This window comes from Aptenodytes patagonicus, chromosome 27 (assembly GCF_965638725.1).
Source record: "Aptenodytes patagonicus chromosome 27, bAptPat1.pri.cur, whole genome shotgun sequence".
NCBI lineage: Eukaryota > Metazoa > Chordata > Aves > Sphenisciformes > Spheniscidae > Aptenodytes > Aptenodytes patagonicus.
In genome coordinates this window covers 1238590-1256522 of record NC_134975.1, presented here as the reverse complement: position 1 = coordinate 1256522, position 17933 = coordinate 1238590, and the positions used below count along the sequence as shown (strand labels likewise).

Sequence of the window (17933 nt, the reverse complement as noted above, 5' to 3'; positions counted from 1 at the left end):
ATCACCTCCTTTCAGCACGGTCCCGACCTGCCCACCACCTTTTCTCATCCTCACCAGGACTCAGCCAGAGTCTATGTAGGTCTCAGTGGAGCTGGAAGCTCTCGGAGGCTTGTTGTGTAGATGCTGGACTTGCCAGAAGGCTGCTCGATGCTGAGAGGGATGCGTCGTCACACAGGTCTCCTCCTCATCTCATGTGTTGTATTTCTCCATTTCAGGCCACAAGATGAGCCGATGGAGGAAGAGGAGCCCATGAACCAGTGATGAGCGGTGACGTTCTCTGCTCCCCTGCTTCCAGGATGTGGCTGGACTCTCCTGAGCCCAGCGCTCGCTCTTCACTCCTGGCTTCCCGTTTGCCACGTCATCCTCACTCCCCGAGTCACGGTCCTGAAATGGCCTGGACCTTTGGCTGCCGCCTCTGCAGGTCTCCCAGAAAGGATGCTCCTGCAGCTACCTGGAAGACGTCCTCCTGCTTGGGACCGATGGAAAAAACCACAAACTCCCTCTGCACGGCGTGGCCTTGCAAACCTAGACCGTGCCTGCAATCAGTCCCCAACCTTTGGGACCTGAAACCCCTCTGGGGACATGTGTGAGAGGCCTCCACCCCTCTGGCTGCGGTGGCAGCCGGACGCAGACCTGCCCTTCTCCTGGGATCTTCCTCACCTTTGGGGAAGGGGTGGGTGTTGGGATGGATGTTGTGGCAGTGCTGCGGGTGGTTGGAGCTGCCTTCGGGACTGCACCCAGAGCTCCTCTCCGGCCGGGCAGCGATGCCTTTGAGAAGCAGCTCTGTGTTTTGCTCGGGAGGGACAGGCTCTCCGTGTCTTCTCGCGAAGGCTTCCTGGCTCCCCTTCCTCTGGTAGGGCACAAGGAGGAAGCGAGTGTGACGGTGAGATGGGGTATGACCTCGTTCTGCATGAGAAGGTTTTGGACAGCCGTGCGTGATGCGCTGATCGCCTTGCAGCTGGGGAAGAGCAAGGGCTGGAGTGTCTGCAGTGCCCAGGATTGCACCCGTGGGACATCCTAACCACTAACCAGAGCGTGAACCCTCTGGTGCTGGGGCTCTGATTTGCACTATATACAATTGACGTGTGCTAATGTGAACCTTACGTACTCTTCTTTCCATGGGAATTTTGGGAACAAACACCTCTTCGTGTGGACATTACCAAGGTGCCTTGAGCCCTTTTCAGCAACCCGCTGACCTGAGGATCTGTATCAACGTAGACCCCTGTAATCCCTAAAGCAGGGGCAGCCCAGCTGTCTTCCAGTCACCCCCCCGAGCCCACCCTGCAGCTGCACCCCAGCCCAGCCCCAGCACCCCGATGGGCTCCTCTTCTCCAGCTGAGATCAAATCGAGTCCTGTCGCCCTCTGCTTGGTGCTCAGCTCCCCCAGGGATGCCCGAAGCCCCAGCAATACAGCGCCTGTCTCTGTCCAGGCTATCTTGGGGTGACAGAGGCAGGGTCAGGCCCCCTAAAATGAGGTGTCCGTTTAGATTTGCCTTCTTCCCATCTCGTACTGCAATAGGGCATCGTGTGGCTCCTCACTCCGAGAGCCTTCCCCATGTCTTCCCTGTGTCCCATGGGTTGCCCCACAAGGACAGGTCACCGCTCGGGTGTCATGGTGCTGGGCTGCAGCGGGGTTTGGGGGACAGCTGGGCTGGGGCGGAGGGGGTGGACGGGACACTGAGACCTGGCTGAGCTCGGGGGGTGGCCAGGTCTGTCTGCAGGCACAAGGAAGAGATTTTGTAAAAAAAAAAAACCAAAAAAAAACCACCAAAAAAAACCCCCAAAAAAGTAACAAAGAAGGAGAAAGAAAACAAAAAAAAAAAAGGACCTTGGAAGAATAAAACATTTCTGTGTCTCAGACTGCCCAAAGCTGGGGTCCAGCAGCGCCGTCCCGTGGCACAGACACCAGGGAGGGTGTGAGTTCCCTTACGGCCGGGTGACACGCAGAGAAGTCATCGTGGCCACACTGCAGCACTGCCCATACCTCCCTGACGGCTGCCTCCTTGCTGCCAGGGCTTGGGTACCTGTGCTTACGCTGCAAGGTGGTCCTGGGATGGGGCCCCTCCACCGCAGCCTCTTGCTTGGACAGGAGAGAGGGCGTCACATTGCAGTGTGACAGCTTGGGCAGGAAGGGGTTAAAAGAACACCCCAAAACCTCTCTGTGTCTTCTCCAGAGCCTGGCATTTGTAAATGCTGTCCCTCCACCCTGTGGGTCTCCCACACACACACACAGGTGGGCTGTGGGGTGGTGGGAAGGACCGGCTGCTTCTCCAGCCTTGGGACACTTGAACGTTTCTGGTGTCCCCGAGCTAAGGCTGGTGCTGCCACCCCTCTCCCCCAGTGCCAACCACTGCCCCCCCCCCACACTGCTCCATCCCCTCGGCTGAGCTGGGCACCCCACAGCCCCCATGTCGTGGCTCCTCCGGTGCCACCACCTTTCCCTCCGTCGGTCTCAGTTTCCCTTCCCTGCTCAGTCCCAACCTCGCTCCCGTTTCTCCCAGTGTGTCCCAGCTGGGCTTGTGCCATGCAGGAGGAGACCTGATGCGACGTGGCCCACGGCCGCTCCTCGCCTCCGAGGAAGCCCAAAGCTCAACATCGAGGGAGAGTTGGTGCCCCAGTTTCCTCCAGGAGAAAGCTGTGGTTGCGACTGCGTGAGCTCAGCTGTGGAAGCTGTTACAGAGGGACATGCCCCAAGCAGGTGGCCTCTTTCCTCACTTCTTACCTTCTTTAGTATTTAACGTTTTCAGGTTTCCTCTGGGTCTATCAGGGCAAGACACCAAAGGAAAAAAAGCTGTGATTAATTAAGCTCATGAATTCAAGGGCTGGCCCTTCCCAGCCTCCAGCCTGGCAGGTCTGGCTAGGAGCACCCAGCAAGACCTTCATGAGCCTCACCCAGCCTGGACTGGGGTGGGTGGCCAAGAAGTGATTCATCCTTTGCACCCTACGTGGTAGGTCACCCCAAACTGGAGCCGAAACCCCGAGCAGCCCCTCTGCATTCGCTCCCCTGTTGTGTCACCCCGGCCGATACGCCAAACGGCTCACGGGAAACGCCGGCCCCATCTGCCAACCCGTCGCTTGTGGTTTCAACCCCGAAGACGGGGCCAAATAACGTGGCGGCGAAGCGCGGGCGTTCGTGCAAGTACATTATTTTTTTTTTTTTCTAGCAGACTTACATGCTTGCTTGGAAGGGCCCCCCCTCCCTGTGGGGTGGCACCTCCTCATCCCCAGGTCCCCCCCCTAAACACCCCTTTCAGTGGTGTCCGCTGAGCGTGGAGGCTGGAGGAGGTGGTGGTGGGGGTCCCATGGGTGGAGGTCCTGCCATGGTGATGCTGAAGCCCAGGTCTGGGTGGGTGCGTCACTGCCTGGGTGCTCCCACCGCTTCTCGGTTAGGATGGAGGGAGGGACCTCGCCGAGCTCCCGTCTGCCTGATTTTTAACAGCTGAACATCAGGCAGAGGAGTCCCACCGTGAAGCCGACGGCGGACATCTCCTTTAGCTCCAGGGAGGAGTTCCCCTCTGCAGCCATCCCTGTTGCCGCGCCCATGCATCCCAGATGAGCGCGCTCCATCCCATTGCAAGCGGCGAACGGGACCTCCAAAACGGGCACCGGGTCCCACAAAAGTCCCTCGCACTTCCCAGCTGGCGGGATGGTTTGTTGGCGTGGCAAGAAAAGCCATGCGGCATCGTGGCTGCCTGCGCAGGGGGTGCTGTGGGACGGCCGGCGCCGTGCCGGGGCGGCCACCCCTCGGGGACAGGGTTTGTTGGGGGTTTTCCTCCAAGGCTCGTGACGATGCAAAGGGCCGGAACATCTCCAGGTCCGCCCCTCCTTGCCCCAAACAAACACCTTTTCCCCCCCCAAACTTTCTGTGTCTTTGGTGACAACCGCCAGGGTCGTGACTGCGAGCACTGAAAAACCCCAAGACCTTGGTTCAAATGACTGTTCTTTCCTTAGGGCTGATGTTTTGCTCATTTTAAAACAAGTCAATATAAGGATTTTTTTTTTAAAAGGCTCAACAAAATGTTACTTTTAAAATAATTTTTTAAAAGATACTTTACCCTATTTTTAAAAAATTAGGGTTGGAAGCCTGAGTCTCTGCTTCACAAAGAGGTATTTCCCCTTTATTTTTAAAGCACATTTTATTTTTTTGAAAGAAAGTTTATATTTCTAAAGGTGGTTTCATTTTTCATGTGTAAAGTACTTCCTCTGATGCAGTTAACGGAGCCATCCACAACCCTATTTTTAATGGAATTTTTATTTTTTTAAGCACATTCAGATCTTTTTAAAGGCTGTGGTCAGCTCCCCGGAGCAGGGAATCCACTCACAGTGTACATAAAAATTGAGGATTATATAGAAAAAGGTAGTCTGAGCCTTGCTGTCGCTTCTCGTTGGATTCTCTGGCGTGTAATAAAGTGTGATCACTAATTGAAACTCTGCTGTTGAGTCATTCGTAACACCTCTCTCCCACATGGATTATTTTGGGTTGCACGCTCGTTGCAGCCTCACTTACGGGGACTTTTTTTCCCCCTTTCTCTGCTACAACGAGCAAAAATACCTGATTCTCTTTTGCCCAATTTAAATAAAGCTGGCGGAGCACCAGCGCTGATGGAGGGTGCAGGGGTGGGCATGCGGCCGTGCCGCCTCGTGCTTACGACAGCACCATTTCCTTAGGAACCAGGAAGATTGAACCCTGGAAAATTCCCCCTGGACTTTATTGGGATCGTCCGGAAACCCCGACACCCCTTTGTCACACACACACCCCCCCCAGCATCTCTGCATCCCCCCAAAAGAGCCTGAATCCCCCCCCCAGAGCAGCACCGCTCCCGAGATGTCCCCAAACTCTCCCACTCTTGCGGGGAAGAGGGAAGGGCTGTGCGCAACGTCTCCAGCCTTGTTTTCCGATAATTTCAAAGAAATTGGGTTGTTCCAACAGAGCGGGGGATTTTGAGACACGTCCACGGGGTACGAGTGAGCGGAGGGCGTGGCGAGCCTCGGGGTTCGTTGAGGGGTTCAGCAGCCCCCCCAAAATCCGCTCGGCATGCCAGGCAGCGGTACAGACCGTGGTGTCATTACGGTGCAGACCTCCAGAGCAGGATAAAAGTGGAGCCGTGCTGGGCTCCCTGCTCGGTCCTTGGTCAAACCCTCGGTCGCTGCATTTTCACGTCCCTGGGGGGGGGAAAGCAGTGAGGACCAGACCAGCGAGGGACAGCTCGAGCCCTTCCCATCATCCCGAGTGGAGTTGTTGTCCTGCCTGGTCCTGGCAGAAGGCAGCTGCCTGCACGTCCTGGCTGCGGGGCTGCCCAGGCTGGCTGCAGGCGGTGGGGGGATGCGGGGAGGACAGATGCCGCTGAGCCGGGGACATCGGCTTCCCTGCAGGCTCGGGAAGCAGGCGGCTAGTACTGGAGTAGGTAACTCGACTATTTCTTACCTGCGAGTCAAAAATAAATTACACCCTAAAGAGTTGCATACGCAGCATCCAACCAAGCTCGTTCCAAGCAAAACCACCTGGGTCCTGGTTCAGGTCCCTCTGCCCCAGCCCTGGGGTTTGGAGGGGGTCAGAGCAGCCCCGGGTGAGGGGGCTGGTGGGGCGGGACAGGGCACGTCCTCTCCTGCTCGCTGGGGAGGCTGCTGTCGTTTTTCGGGTGGTGGAGGAGAGTGGGGTGGCTGGGTCTGGGTGCCCGGGTGCTGGCGAGCTGCTGCTTGTTTCCATCGAGGCGGAGGCGTAAGACCTAAGGGGAGACAGGCAGGGTCAGCCTGGCTGCCAAGTCACCGAGGTTTTGGCTCGGCACGGCCAGCCCAGGCTTCCCAAAATCATGCAAAATCCGGCGCTTGGCTGGGAAGCCAGCGGGGGGAAGAGCCGCGTTCGGTTGCTGGCTCCTGAGCCTTCGTGCTTCACATTCGCAGACTTTCCCATAGCCACAAGCGTTTGCATGGGACGCGCTGGGAAATGCCCCCGCACCTGAGCCCAGGACCGTGAGCGTTCCAAAAAAAAAAAATCACAGCTTTTACCCCACATATGCTTCTCTGGGAGGATGGAGAAGGAAAGCAGCCGAACCGCTCATCTCCCCTTCCCTCCCCTCCGTGAGGAGGACCGGCGTTATCCCGTGATGAACTGTTCCCTCTCCAGCCCGGAAGATGACAGGCTGTTCCCAGGGTGGGTGACATTGGAGGGGACCCCGCGGAGCTGCCGGGCGCCTCCAGCCGACGCCGGACGCCAGCCTGGAGCCAGGGGCCGCGGTGTGGGTGAACCGAGAGCAAAAGCAGGGCAAGCCGAGCCGGCAGCCTGATCTGGACCTTGGGCAGGGGGAAACGTCTCCTGCAAGGGCTGGAGGAGATTAGGAATGGCTCCAGCAGGTCTTGAGGGCCCGGGCATGGGGGTGCAAGGGGACTCAAGCCCCGTGGGGCAATGGCTTCATTTTGCTGGCCCTGGTGCTCTCTGGGCTTCCTCCCCATCGCCCCTAGGTCTCTGGTTTTATTTCATCCCCTCCGCCCTTTGCCTCCTGCTTTTCTAGTCCCTCCTTGCACAATAGCTGAGACCTTTAACTCTCTGGAGAGGAGCCTGGAGAGGAATAAATCAAACCCTCCAGTAATTCACCCCTGGGCACCAGCTGAGATAATGCAGACGGGGGCCAGCAGGCTGCTGGGGGCAGCCCCTGCCCACCCTCTCTGCAGGCAGGGCTGCCCTCGGGGCTTGCAGACAGGACAGAGCCTGCCCGAGCCAGGTGGCAGAGAGAGAAAAAATCCCCAAAGCCCCATGTGTCCCATTGCTGTCCCTTTGGGACCGTGGTCCGAAAGGTCTGTGATGGGCGCTGTGCGCATCCACGGCGCTCAAGGGCAACGGTGCCTGGCACAATAGGCAGCCAAAAAGGCTGGCGTCCAACCGGCACGGCACAGGGATGTCCTGGGTTGTGGGAAGCACAGGCACGAGCATCTCAACCCAGCCCATATAAACGTTAATAATCTCCGCTTGCCTCGCGGCACAGCCATGTCTCAAGCCAACAAGGTCTAACGCCAAATAACGCATTCACGGCACGATTTTGAAGGCTGCCGAAGGACTGCGGGACCCTCCAGAGGAGACCAGCCCTGCTCTGAGCGTGCAGGGCTTGGGGACGGACGTTCACGGGGCTGGCATGGACCAGACCACAGAGCCAGGGAGACACATCGCTCTGCGAGCCTGTCCTCAACGCCCCGGCTGACGACTGTCCTTCCCTCCCTCCACTGCATTAGCACCCTCGTCTCTGCTCAGGTACAGCCCTATAAAAGGAAATTAAATGCAAAGCCCGTCTCGTTAACGCATCTCCTTCGTTCCCCCTCAGATCCCAGGTGCATTCCCGTGACATTCGGCAATGAAATACAGGCTCGTTTCAAAGGCATTCCTCTGGGCTAAGCGAACGCAGCTGAGATCTAGCGAGCCCATCTCCTCGCGGGGATCGTAAACCGGCAGACATTTTAATGCTCGTGAGGGCTGGCTCTGTAATTTTATCTCTGTTTTAATTTTAACTAATCCTGAGTAGTGCTGAGAACCTGCCTTCCTGCGATGGAGAAGAGCCCGGCCCCCCCCAGGCAGGTTTGGTGTTGAGTTCTTCCATCTTTAATAGAAAAGTGGAAGTTTTTGCTGGAAAAAGGCTTTTCTAACAGTGAAATTAATGGCAGCCCCAGCCGCCCTTTGACATGTCCTTGTGCTGGATGCTCTCATGCCAAGGGACCTGGAGAGGGATGGCCGGACAGCCTGCAGCTCTCCCTGCTCCGGGCTGGGCTCCAGGAACTGCAGCAGAGCAGCTCCGGGACATCAAGGTGATGCCATCCCTTGCTGCTACACAGCAGTCGGGGCGTCCCCCGACAGCCCCGGCACGGTGTGGGCTGGTTGTGGTCAGACTGAGCATCCCCAGCCCCATCTGGTCCTGCATCCTTACCCAGAGCCAACGCGTGAGATCAGCCCTGGGATTTTGGGGGATGTCCCACATCCCTCATCTAGGGCAGCTCCTCCTGCCTCGGGGCACCAAAGCTGGAGCCTTCAAGGCACCAAACATCTCTTCTACCCCCAGCTCTGCGCTCGTGGGAGAAGACAGCAGCCTTTGGGGGAAAATTCTGACCTCTAAACCCGCTCCACGCCAGAGCAAGGAGCAAACCCCAGAAGCATCCTGCCAGAGCGCGTGGATAGGAGCACAGAGCACGGCTGGTGCTTAACATAGCCCTTCACCGAATGGAAGGAGGAAAAAAATCACCCAGGCACAGATTTGCCAGGATTTGGGGAACTCTTCGTCTCTTCTGGGAGCTCAAACCAAAAGTGAAAGCGAGGTGGTTCCTGCCAGCGCGACTCCTCGCACGCTGGACCTGGCTAAGGAGGAGCCCAGCGCCTGGGCTTGCTCTAACCCAGCCCGGGGCTCCTGGGCCACCTTGGCCAGTTTAACCAGCAGTGGGTGAATGGACCCACTTCTCGCTGCTTTTAAAGGACTGATCCAGGGTGGCAAGACAGCTCAGCCAGCGGGGATTGTGCTTTCTTGCCAGGCTGCAGAGGGATCTCAGCTTTTTGAAGCAGATGCTGCTTTAAATGCATTTTCTGAGCAGATCTGAATAGGGAAGAGAGCTCTCCCCAAGCTCCTTTAATACCCTGGTGCTTTAATACTGTGCAATGAGACATATTTATAAATAAAAGAAAATGAAACATCCACCCAACAAAGCAGACTCCAAGCAAGAGCAACAGTCCCCAAAGGGAAGATTTATCCAAGGTCTTTCAGGATAGACAATTAAGTGAGGGCAACGCGAGAAAGACAATAAATCCAGGGAGACAAATGAAGGGCAAGAAATATCACCCCTTACAACTCCACCAGTCTTTCCCCCCCAGCAGTTTCAGCTTCCAGCCTCATTTTCTCCTCCAGCAGGAAAAGAAACCATTTTAATGTGCTCAAGACTGTGCTGAAAAACCGTGAGCTTGGGGGACTTCAAACATTATTTTTCTTGCCTGAGGGCTCAATCCCTCTTTCCCCGGATGATGTCTCCTGGTTAACAAGGGCATATCCACATCCAGCTATTCCAGCGCCCTTTGATATTTAATAGGCTGAGTTCCAGTGGAGACCAGTATGCCGGGGCGCGCAGCAGCCATTAGCTGCTTTACATTATAAAATTACAGTCCCATTGCAAGTGCTGGGTTAATTCACTTACAGGAAAGAGACGCAGCCTTTCCAACGCCAGCATCGCTTCCCCTGTGGCTGTTCCCTCTTTTTGGTCTTTGCTTAGCAAATCCTCCTCCCGTTACTTCCCTGCCCAGCTGGGAGTTGCTAATTGGTACCCGAATACCGCTGCAGGTCGGCACAAAGCAGATTATTATCTATTCAGCTGAAGGATGCTTCGCCTCAAGGCAAGCACCGGAGCCGCTTGGGATGAATATTAACCAGCAATGATAAGCACACTGAGAGTACCACGCTCACAGGACATGAGGGGTTTTACACGGAGGCTTTGTCATTTAGCAGAGACGTCTTTAAGATCACTAAGTGTCTTTAATTCCTCTGTTTATCATGGGAGCACAATTCCTGCCAAGCACTCAGCTTAAATAAACAGGTCTACAAGTCAATGACCGGACGCAGAGCTGCACGTCAGCCCACACACGCAACAGGGAGCAGACACGCGTGTGCCGAGAGCAACGGCCCCGGGTCTGGGGGCGATGGCGAGGGGACTCAAAAACCCCACGCCTCCCCAGAGCGAAAACGCCTTTAGCTGGGCTTTAACAAAGCGCGCAGCTCGTCAGCGCGGGCTTCGTCAGCACAGTGCTGAAGCTCTGAAAAACCATCCACCAAAGAAACCCACGCTCCTGCTGATTCCACCTCTCTTGAGAACCTAGGAGCAGGGCAAAGCCGCGACGGGCAGCCCCCGTCTTTTGGGAGCATGCACGGAGCACCCCGCATCCTCCGAAAGAGGATAACCCCGCTGCAAACTGCAAAACTCACAGGGCTGCAAAAATGTGATGCCCGGAAGAGGGTGAGGGAGGCGCTGGGCGGGATACGGGCTTGATCTGCTCAGGGGGCTCAGCATCCAGACAGTCCCTGGCAGCTTTTTGGCTTCTCAAAGTAAGAACAAGTAACCACACGCTTCGCTTCTGGCTGTCCCGAAGGGGAAGGTGTCCCCGGCGGCACCCAGCCACGGCTAAGGGGCAGCTATCCTGCTTCCAGCAAGGACAGTCTTTCTCATCAGTTTTTAAACAACCAGGTCTGCCCCAAATAATTGAAATCTATACACGGATTTAGAAAACTGGCAGTTTTTCTGTTGGTTAGAAGCGATCTTAGCAAGGTTTGCAGGAAAACGAGAGTTTAAATGTGGCACACCCTTAAATGAAATCCCCCTGGGAGCCGGTCAACATCTTTAGCCAGTGGCTGCACCTATATCTGCTGATCTGGCCTGAAATTCAGGGCTGTTACGTGGCAAAACCCAAAGGCAGGAGGGTCAGCGGTGCTCATGGGGGGGGACACCGGCCGTGGCAGAAGGTTCCTGACCGCCCGGGCATCATTTGGGCCACTTTGCAGGAATTTGCTATGATTTATTTTGTCTCAGAAAGGCCGCTTTCCTCCCTTTCCCACTCCCTCCGGCCTTTCGGAACGCAAGACCAGGGTGGAGAGCGGATTACTTTTTTTTTGCACTGTGGCTTCCCCCAGACATACCCTAAAGGCGAAGGCACCGGGGAGCCCGTCGTCCTCACCAGGCTGCACCCATGACGAGGCGGGCACCGGCGGTCTCACATCGGGCTGCAGCATCGCACCAGCTCCCTGCCCCAGCTGGGGGTCAGCACGGCTTTAATTAGGGTCTTGCACCCGCTCGGCACTTCTCGTCACAGGGTCTGGATTGTCTCACGTTATAGATATGCTGCTTCTGCCCGCAGGGAGACCACGGCTGGGCACGTGGGTCCCTGCACTGAACTGGGGCTTCAGTAAGACCAGCCAGGAGGAGAAATGGCACGTAAGGAGGTTGCACAAGGCTGACCCCAATAGCTGGCAGAAAATCAGAATAAAAGGGTTTTCCACGTTGCAGCCCTTAGTGGTGGGTGCAGGAAAAATAAGAGTCCTTTTGCAGTTGGCTTCCCCAGAGGGCCCGGCGGTCTCTAACCCCCAGCGCCGGGGCCGACACAAGACAGGGGTTAATGAGTCAGTGCTCGAGGAAAGTCAGAAGCCCTGATCCTGTTTAGGGGACAAAGGGGACTCTCGGGAGCTGGGCTGGGCTCCCATGAAGTGTCCCCAAAGTCCATGGCTTGGGAATGTCCTCCGGAGCTTTCTGCTCCTGCTCATGAGCTGCAGGAAACGTTAGCACGTAGCTGAGCCTTCTCCCCCCGTTCCCCCTTTCTCCCAGCCCAATGAGACCTAAAGCACTGAAAACAGGATTATTCCCCTCTCCTCTCAGCAGCTTTGCCAGTGATTGAAAGGATGCTCAGGCGGTGGCTGGATGGTGCTGAGCACATCAAACAAGAGGTGCGGTGCAACGAGTGGGCAAACCTCGCTGCCCCAGCATCCTCACTCGATATTTTATTCCCTGCAGTGTAGGATGCCTACAGATCCGAAGGGATTACGGATCCCGTCTTATCTTCAGCGCTTTAGGAGAGGGGTAGGAGAAAGCCCGGCAGGCTGGAGGCCCCAGGGCCACCCAACGGCTTCAGGAAACGGCTGCCAGGTTTTGCCCGGGCGGCGAGGACAAGGCTGGGCTCTTCGCGCAGTGGGAGCAACAGCAGCCGTCGGCCGATGGCTGCGGGGCGGCCGCTGGTCTTGCTCGTGCAGTTTTGACACCTCGGTAACCCAAGCACATTCAGGAGGGTGTCTGCTGATTTACGCGCCCTCCTGGGTTACCGTGGGAGGATAAATCAGATTTTTTAAGCCCTCGTTTTAAACCTTTCACTAGCCTGCCCCGGACCAGACCCCGCTAAATGAGATCAGTTGCTTTAGGGCTCCGCTGCTCGGCTCCCTGCAACGTCCTACCGGCCCCGGCGAGGTTGGGAATCACCACCTCCTCCGACCGCCAGCCTTGGCAGCTTCTGGGGTTTGTTAAAGCAAATCGCTTGCACGTGGAGCGTGAGGAGGGGGCGGCTGCTGTGCGTTTCCCCCGCAGGACCGAGCTGGGGAGATGCATGGAGGATGCAGGAACGAGGGATGTGCGGAGGTGTCGGCGGGGAGGTGGCGATACATACCCCGGCTCAGTGGGATGCAGACATGGACCAAGCCCCTTCCATCCTCCAGACGGAGAAGGCGTAGCTGAGCCTCTCGTGGGCCAGGTAGTTGCAGCTGGTGATCTTGTGGTCCAGCTCATCGCTCTGCAGGACCTGGTACAAGAAGTCTATGTAGCGGGCGGCCAGCTTGAGGGTTTGGATCTTGCTCAGCTTGTCGGAGGGCAGCGTCGGGATGATCTTCCGCAGCTCCGCGAAGGCGTCGTTGAGCGACTGGGTCCGCTGGCGTTCACGCACGTTGGCGATCACGCGCTGCGTGTGCACGTCCTCAAAGGACTGCGGGACGGGGCTGCGCTTGCTCCGCTTGCCCTGCGGTGAGGGAGCACCGCAGTCCTCTGCCGGCTTGCCCCCCTGGCCACGCTTGCGGAGGCATTTCTTGTGCAGCCGCTCGCCTTCCTCCTCGCTGGTGACCAGGCTGCCTTCGGGGGAGTCCGGGCACATGCTTTCCTCTTTCATCTTCTCGGCACCTTGCAGGCGAAGGGCTCTGGGGTCTCACGAGATGCGACGGCCACAGCACATCGGCGAGGCGGCCTGGAGAGCAGCCAGCGCCCACTCAAGAAGTGCAGCCTGGAGCATCAACCCTTCAGCCTCCCCGGACTTCCCAAGCCTTGCGGAGCCCTCCAAGGAGCTCGGTTGGTTTTTCCTTTGGGCTACAGAGAGGAGGGCGTTCGAATAACTTTGGGGAATGGCTCTTGCTGATAGGGCGAGGGGGACCGTGGGCGGACCAGACACAGACCAATGCAGCCGTGCAAGGTAATGCAAACATCAGTGGAGCTTATGGGTTCCAGATTTCCTCCCTCCCTCCTCCACCGACACCCCCAAGCCCTCCGGCACAGATGCTCCTGCCTGCTGCCCGGATGTCAGGGGACATTGCCTATGCTAATGTCAGCACCAGCCAGGGAGTTCAGGGGAGGCTCTTTTGGGTTTTAGTCTTTTTTTTTTTTTCTTTTTTAAGCCCAGTTGACCCTGCAAAAGCCAGCCAGAAATATTCACTTGCCCAGTTTGGAATAGGAGACTTTTATCTATGAGAGATTCAAGTGGAAATGTGGAGCAATGGATGTTTCAATGAGCAATACAGGGTATTCTCTGAGTCCAAAGGAAGAAGCAACAGTGATAGGCATCCATACTGCTCTCGAGAAATGGCATAATACAAAATGAACTTGAGTTTGCATCCGTTCATCCATCCACCCGCTCATCCACTCAGTCATCCATCCATCCATCCATCCATCCATCCATCCATCCATCCATCCATCCATCCATCTCCCTTCCTCTGTCTACGTTTCTGGCAGGCTACGATAGCCTTTATTATACAGATGGAAGCCAATACTCCTCCACCATCAAAAGTCTTTTCAAATAAATATGGCTGCTATTGCAGATAGAGAGGGTGGAACAGGTCCAGGTCCAGTTCCTGGCTGGATCCACAGCCAGTTCTGCCCCTGATTTCCCCAGGAAATCAAGCACTATAAGCAGTATTGCTTCCTTACTCCGCTCCTGAGCTTGCCTACAAATAAACCCTCTTTCTCCTCCCTGCAGAAATGCTGGGAGCGTTGCATCCTCTTTTAGCCAAGGTTGGAGGTCCGGATTCAGCCCACCAAGGCATAAAATATTCTGCCCAGGTCCCTCCTTACATTGAATAGTTTTCAACCCTCTGTTATCACACCAGTAGAATCAACACATGAAACTGGAGGCCACTGGTGACCCACCATCCTCCTATGCCCAGCCACCCGCTCCCAAAAAAGTCCTACACCTTTGGGAACCCCTATAACCTTCCCGTCTCCTGCCTGTGCCCTCTCTGCCTCTCCAAGGTGTTTCTTCTCCAGTGCCTGTTGACCCCGTCCAAGCTGTCTCTGCTCATCACGCTCTCCCGGCATTGCTCCCTGCTCCTGGTCATCGGGAGCTCTCACCCTGAGTCTCTTTGGGGGGACACTGAAGTCCTGGCACGACGTTTCTTGGGGATATTGGAGTCTACCCCCAGCAGAGCTCCATAACCCTTGCTGAAATCTTGCTTTGCTGCTCTGTCTGATAATGAGAGCACAAAGGGGTATTATGGGAACAATATAGTTTAAAACAGCGTCAGTGATTCATCAAAGTAATTAAAATAATATCAATAAAACATAAATGGTTGAGTTGGCATGCCTGTATCTGTATAGGTATTTTTAAAATTAGCTCCTTTTTATAACACACAACAAGTTTCCATATATAATATATTTTACTAACAGAAATATATAACGTAGTACAGAGTTCTCCTACGCTGATGAGCCTGCACCGTGCCGTAGCGGGATTCCCACCTACCCCCAGACTGGCGGTGATGGGGATGCGGCAACTCAGGCTGAGCACGACCAGGAGGCTGCAGGAGAAAGTCCTTTAAAAGACAACAACCTTTTTTTTTTTTTTTGTCTTGCTGCATATAACAAATTAATATTCTCATCTTGTCAGTATTATCTTCATCCTGAATAACCTGTACTGTTGTACTGCAGTCTTCTCCTGAACCTCTGACCCGCTCCCTACAGCCTGAAGAGGAGGAGGAGGAGGAGGAGGATGTCCTCTCTGCTCTTTGAGGTGGGGCTGAATAAAAGCAAGCGACTTGGCCAACTTTGCTCAAGCAAGCTACACCCGTTTCCAGTAGAAAAAAAACCCCTCAATTCAAGCTCAGCGACAAGGTATTTCGTAAAAACAAGCTCCATAGACCTGCCAAGCATCTGTAGCCTTGCTGACCAGACACGCACCCCGTTGTCCATCAGCGCTCACAGCAAAACCCTTTCCAACCCCTTTGCCTTCCTCATTACACCCGCCCAGATGCTGCTTTTCCACTCGGGAGGCAGGCACCGTACAGATGCTTTTCTCTATTTTAAGGACATTGTGTGTTTTCACATTCTTCCACGGGTTTCTCTCGAACATCCTTCACGCTGGGCGGGGGCCCAAGTGAAATAGCAACCTCAAAGAGCCACCTCGGCCCCTGTCCCAGGGAGACCTGAGCGACGCAGGACAATGATTTTGGATCTGAGAGGGCTTTGGCTCAGCCCCATCCTCCCTGCGCTCGCGTCAACTTGTCAGGGATGGCAGTGGCCACGGATGGGAGCTAGCAGAGAGCCAACGTTTGAAAAATGCCGAAGATTGCTTAAGGAAGTAAAAGATGCTCAGAAACAGGTTGATACTCAGACCTGCTGGGATGGAGCCCAGTGACTTTCCTCCTTCCTCCTCACCGAAGCCCGCGGTGCCGGCAGGGCATCGGCTCAACGCATTACTCACACGCGAGCGTTGTCAAGACAGCGACTAATATCAGATGTTCATAATGCGGAAAGACAATAGATCACAGGGGCCTGGGAAAGCGAGAGAAAACAAAGGGCGAGGAAAAAATACCCCAGGGAGGGCAGGATTTAGGCAGGAGCCAGGGTCCTCTGATCCCGCGCTTGGAGGAGCTGGCTCAGCGCTGCCGAGGGCTGGGGAGCTGCCAATTAACACCAGCTGGGGCACGGGCTTGTGCCTGGCTTTTATTTTTTTATTAATTTTTTTTTATTATTGTTTTCCTTTTTAAAAAAAATACGTTTAATTCAATTTCGCTGGCGAATGGTTTTGGACGAAGGAAGTGAAGTTCGGTATTGTTGCTGATATCCTTGAGCAAAAGGAGAAATACAATGAGCTTTGATCTGCGGGAAGGATCAGCTAAGCACCCCGAACTGCTCAAGCGGGCTTTTTTACCCAGATCTGGATGTTTTGTGGCAAGACTATTTGCCTTTAAACATTTCAATTTGTTCTTTCAGTGAGTGTTTTTTGGAGGAATATTAATATAAACTTTTCATGGAAAGGTCACGAGTCACCAAACTGGTTTCAATAACGTTGCTTTTCCAGCTAGCTGGGGATTTTATAGCGCTCGTTTTGACAGATCAGTGAAAATTTCAGACCTTAAATATGCAGAGGGAAAAAAAAAAAAAAGCCTAGCTCGCTTAATTCAGTGAGAAGCCACCAGATGGAAGATTTGAATTCCCACCGTGTCCCAGCCCCTCTGCCCACCTCTCCTCCTGGTCCTCCTCTGCCCTCTCACCACTCACATCCATCTTTCCTGAGCAGGGTTTTTTTTGGTTTAGGTAGGAAATGTCCCCGGCGTTGGGGTGTCCTCAGCAGATCTGAGCCTGGAAGATGGTTTGCAGGGCTCCTGCGGGGCCAGTTAGCGCTTTGGAAAGAAAGAAAAGGTGAAAAAAGAAAGCAAGGACACTACCAAACCACACACGGGCAGAGAGCGAGGGAGCAGGGAGCCCGTCGCCCGGAAAACCAGGGCTGAGGCACACCAACAACTTCACAGAGGCTGTAGGACCTCAAATGGGAGTTCTTTTGTGGGGTTGAGGTGGGAGCCAAGGTTTCTTTAGAAAGGGGTTGAGGTGTCCCCCTCAAAAACCAAACCGCATCCTTTGGTGGGCTGAAAGCACATCTTGGTCAACCTGAGCCCATTTCTGTCTCTGAGCCTCACACCGCCTGTAGGTGCTCGTCACGAGCCTTCAGTCCTGGATCTGTCTGACCCCCCTCTGCCATCTGCTTGGCTGCAAAACAAGCCAAGCCCTTTTGGTCTCTTCACCGTAAGCAGGTCTCCAAAACCCCTGGTGACCCCAGCTCCACTCCGTGCTGTCCCCGTGGGGGACCAGGCTTTCGTCTCAGTCCCAGGAGAGCTGAGCGTTGGCACAAATCCTTACTCACCTCCTTTCAGGACAACTCACCGGCTCTCACAAACGTCAGACTGTTGTCCTGGGACGTCCTGGCCTCTCTCCGTCTGCCACAGGTCTGCAGGGATGGTCCACCAGAGCAAGAGGTGGACCTCTCTGCATGGTCTGAAGGACAGTGTGGCACTGCCATGCCTCCAGGTCCAGCTCCGTCCCACTCAGGACACCCCACGGGAGCGCAGAGGAACCACTTAATATCTCAAATAGAAAACATTTATTTTAGCAATTTGCTTCTTATTCACTGGTGATGTCACATCTTTTGGCTTTTCTGAGTTGGATCTGGAGTATGAGGACCTGCCCTGACCTTGTCAGACACACCGAGCTGGGTGGCTGTGATGGGAGGAGGTCTCACGGGGTAGACGGGGTCTTTGCGTTAATGCACGCTGGGGAAGAGCTCGGTATGGAGCTGATGCTCCACCACCATGGGTATAAGGATGGTGGACAGAAGGTTTCTGCATCCTTGGGTTCTGGTGGGGAGGTTGAACCCATGATTTTTCTTGTGTTGTGTGGCGTAAACCAGGGCTGCATCTGCTCTAACAGTGTAAAGAGGAGTGGCTGAGAGAGCTGGGCTCAACCCGAACAACCTCCACAGATGCAACGACTTGCCCTTGGTGGGCAGAGTGGGGCTGGGACAGGACATACATCACGGTCTGTGTGCAAATGCCGTTTCGGGCCAGAGAAGCTGAGAAAGTGCCACCCCCCAGCTCCACCCTCAGTTTGCTCGCTGGTAAAACGGGGCTGCAAACCTGCCCGCCGCTGCGAAGAGCTGGGGCTGCGCAGGGATAACACGGTCCATGTGTGAGCCCGGTGCCGTCGATAGCATCGCTTTGATGGCCGAGGACCTGATTACGCCTGCAAATAATTCTGGGCACAAAATCAGAGGCCCAGCCTCGATGCAGAGGGTTTGGTGGTGGGGTTTTTTTTTTGCAAGCTCCTTTTCTTTGTTAGAAAGGACAAAAATAATCTCTATTTCATCCTGCGTGAAAAAAAGGAGGATAACGCTAATAAATTGAGAACATTAAAGG

General features: G+C 55.1%; 2 protein-coding genes across 14 annotated transcripts in view; one reads left to right on the top strand and one right to left on the bottom strand.

Moving 5' to 3' along the window:
- The window catches only part of HDAC7 (histone deacetylase 7), a 90715-nt gene extending 88857 nt beyond the window's left edge, over positions 1–1858 (top strand). For all 13 annotated transcript variants that reach the window (XM_076360378.1, XM_076360389.1, XM_076360380.1 and 10 more), the window contains one exon: positions 216–1858. In XM_076360378.1, the coding sequence (XP_076216493.1) occupies positions 216–261 (46 nt within the window). In that variant the 3' untranslated portion in view covers positions 262–1858. The remainder of the gene's footprint in view (positions 1–215) is intronic.
- Positions 1859–5627: 3769 nt separating this feature from the next.
- Positions 5628–12665, bottom strand: LOC143171430 (twist-related protein 2-like). Its single transcript, XM_076360399.1, has 2 exons — positions 12161–12665; positions 5628–5726 (listed from the first exon to the last, which is right to left on the bottom strand). The coding sequence occupies exon 1, from the start codon at positions 12650–12652 to the stop codon at positions 12167–12169; it is 486 nt and encodes a 161-aa protein (XP_076216514.1). The 5' UTR covers positions 12653–12665; the 3' UTR covers positions 5628–5726; positions 12161–12166.
- Positions 12666–17933: the final 5268 nt, after the last annotated feature.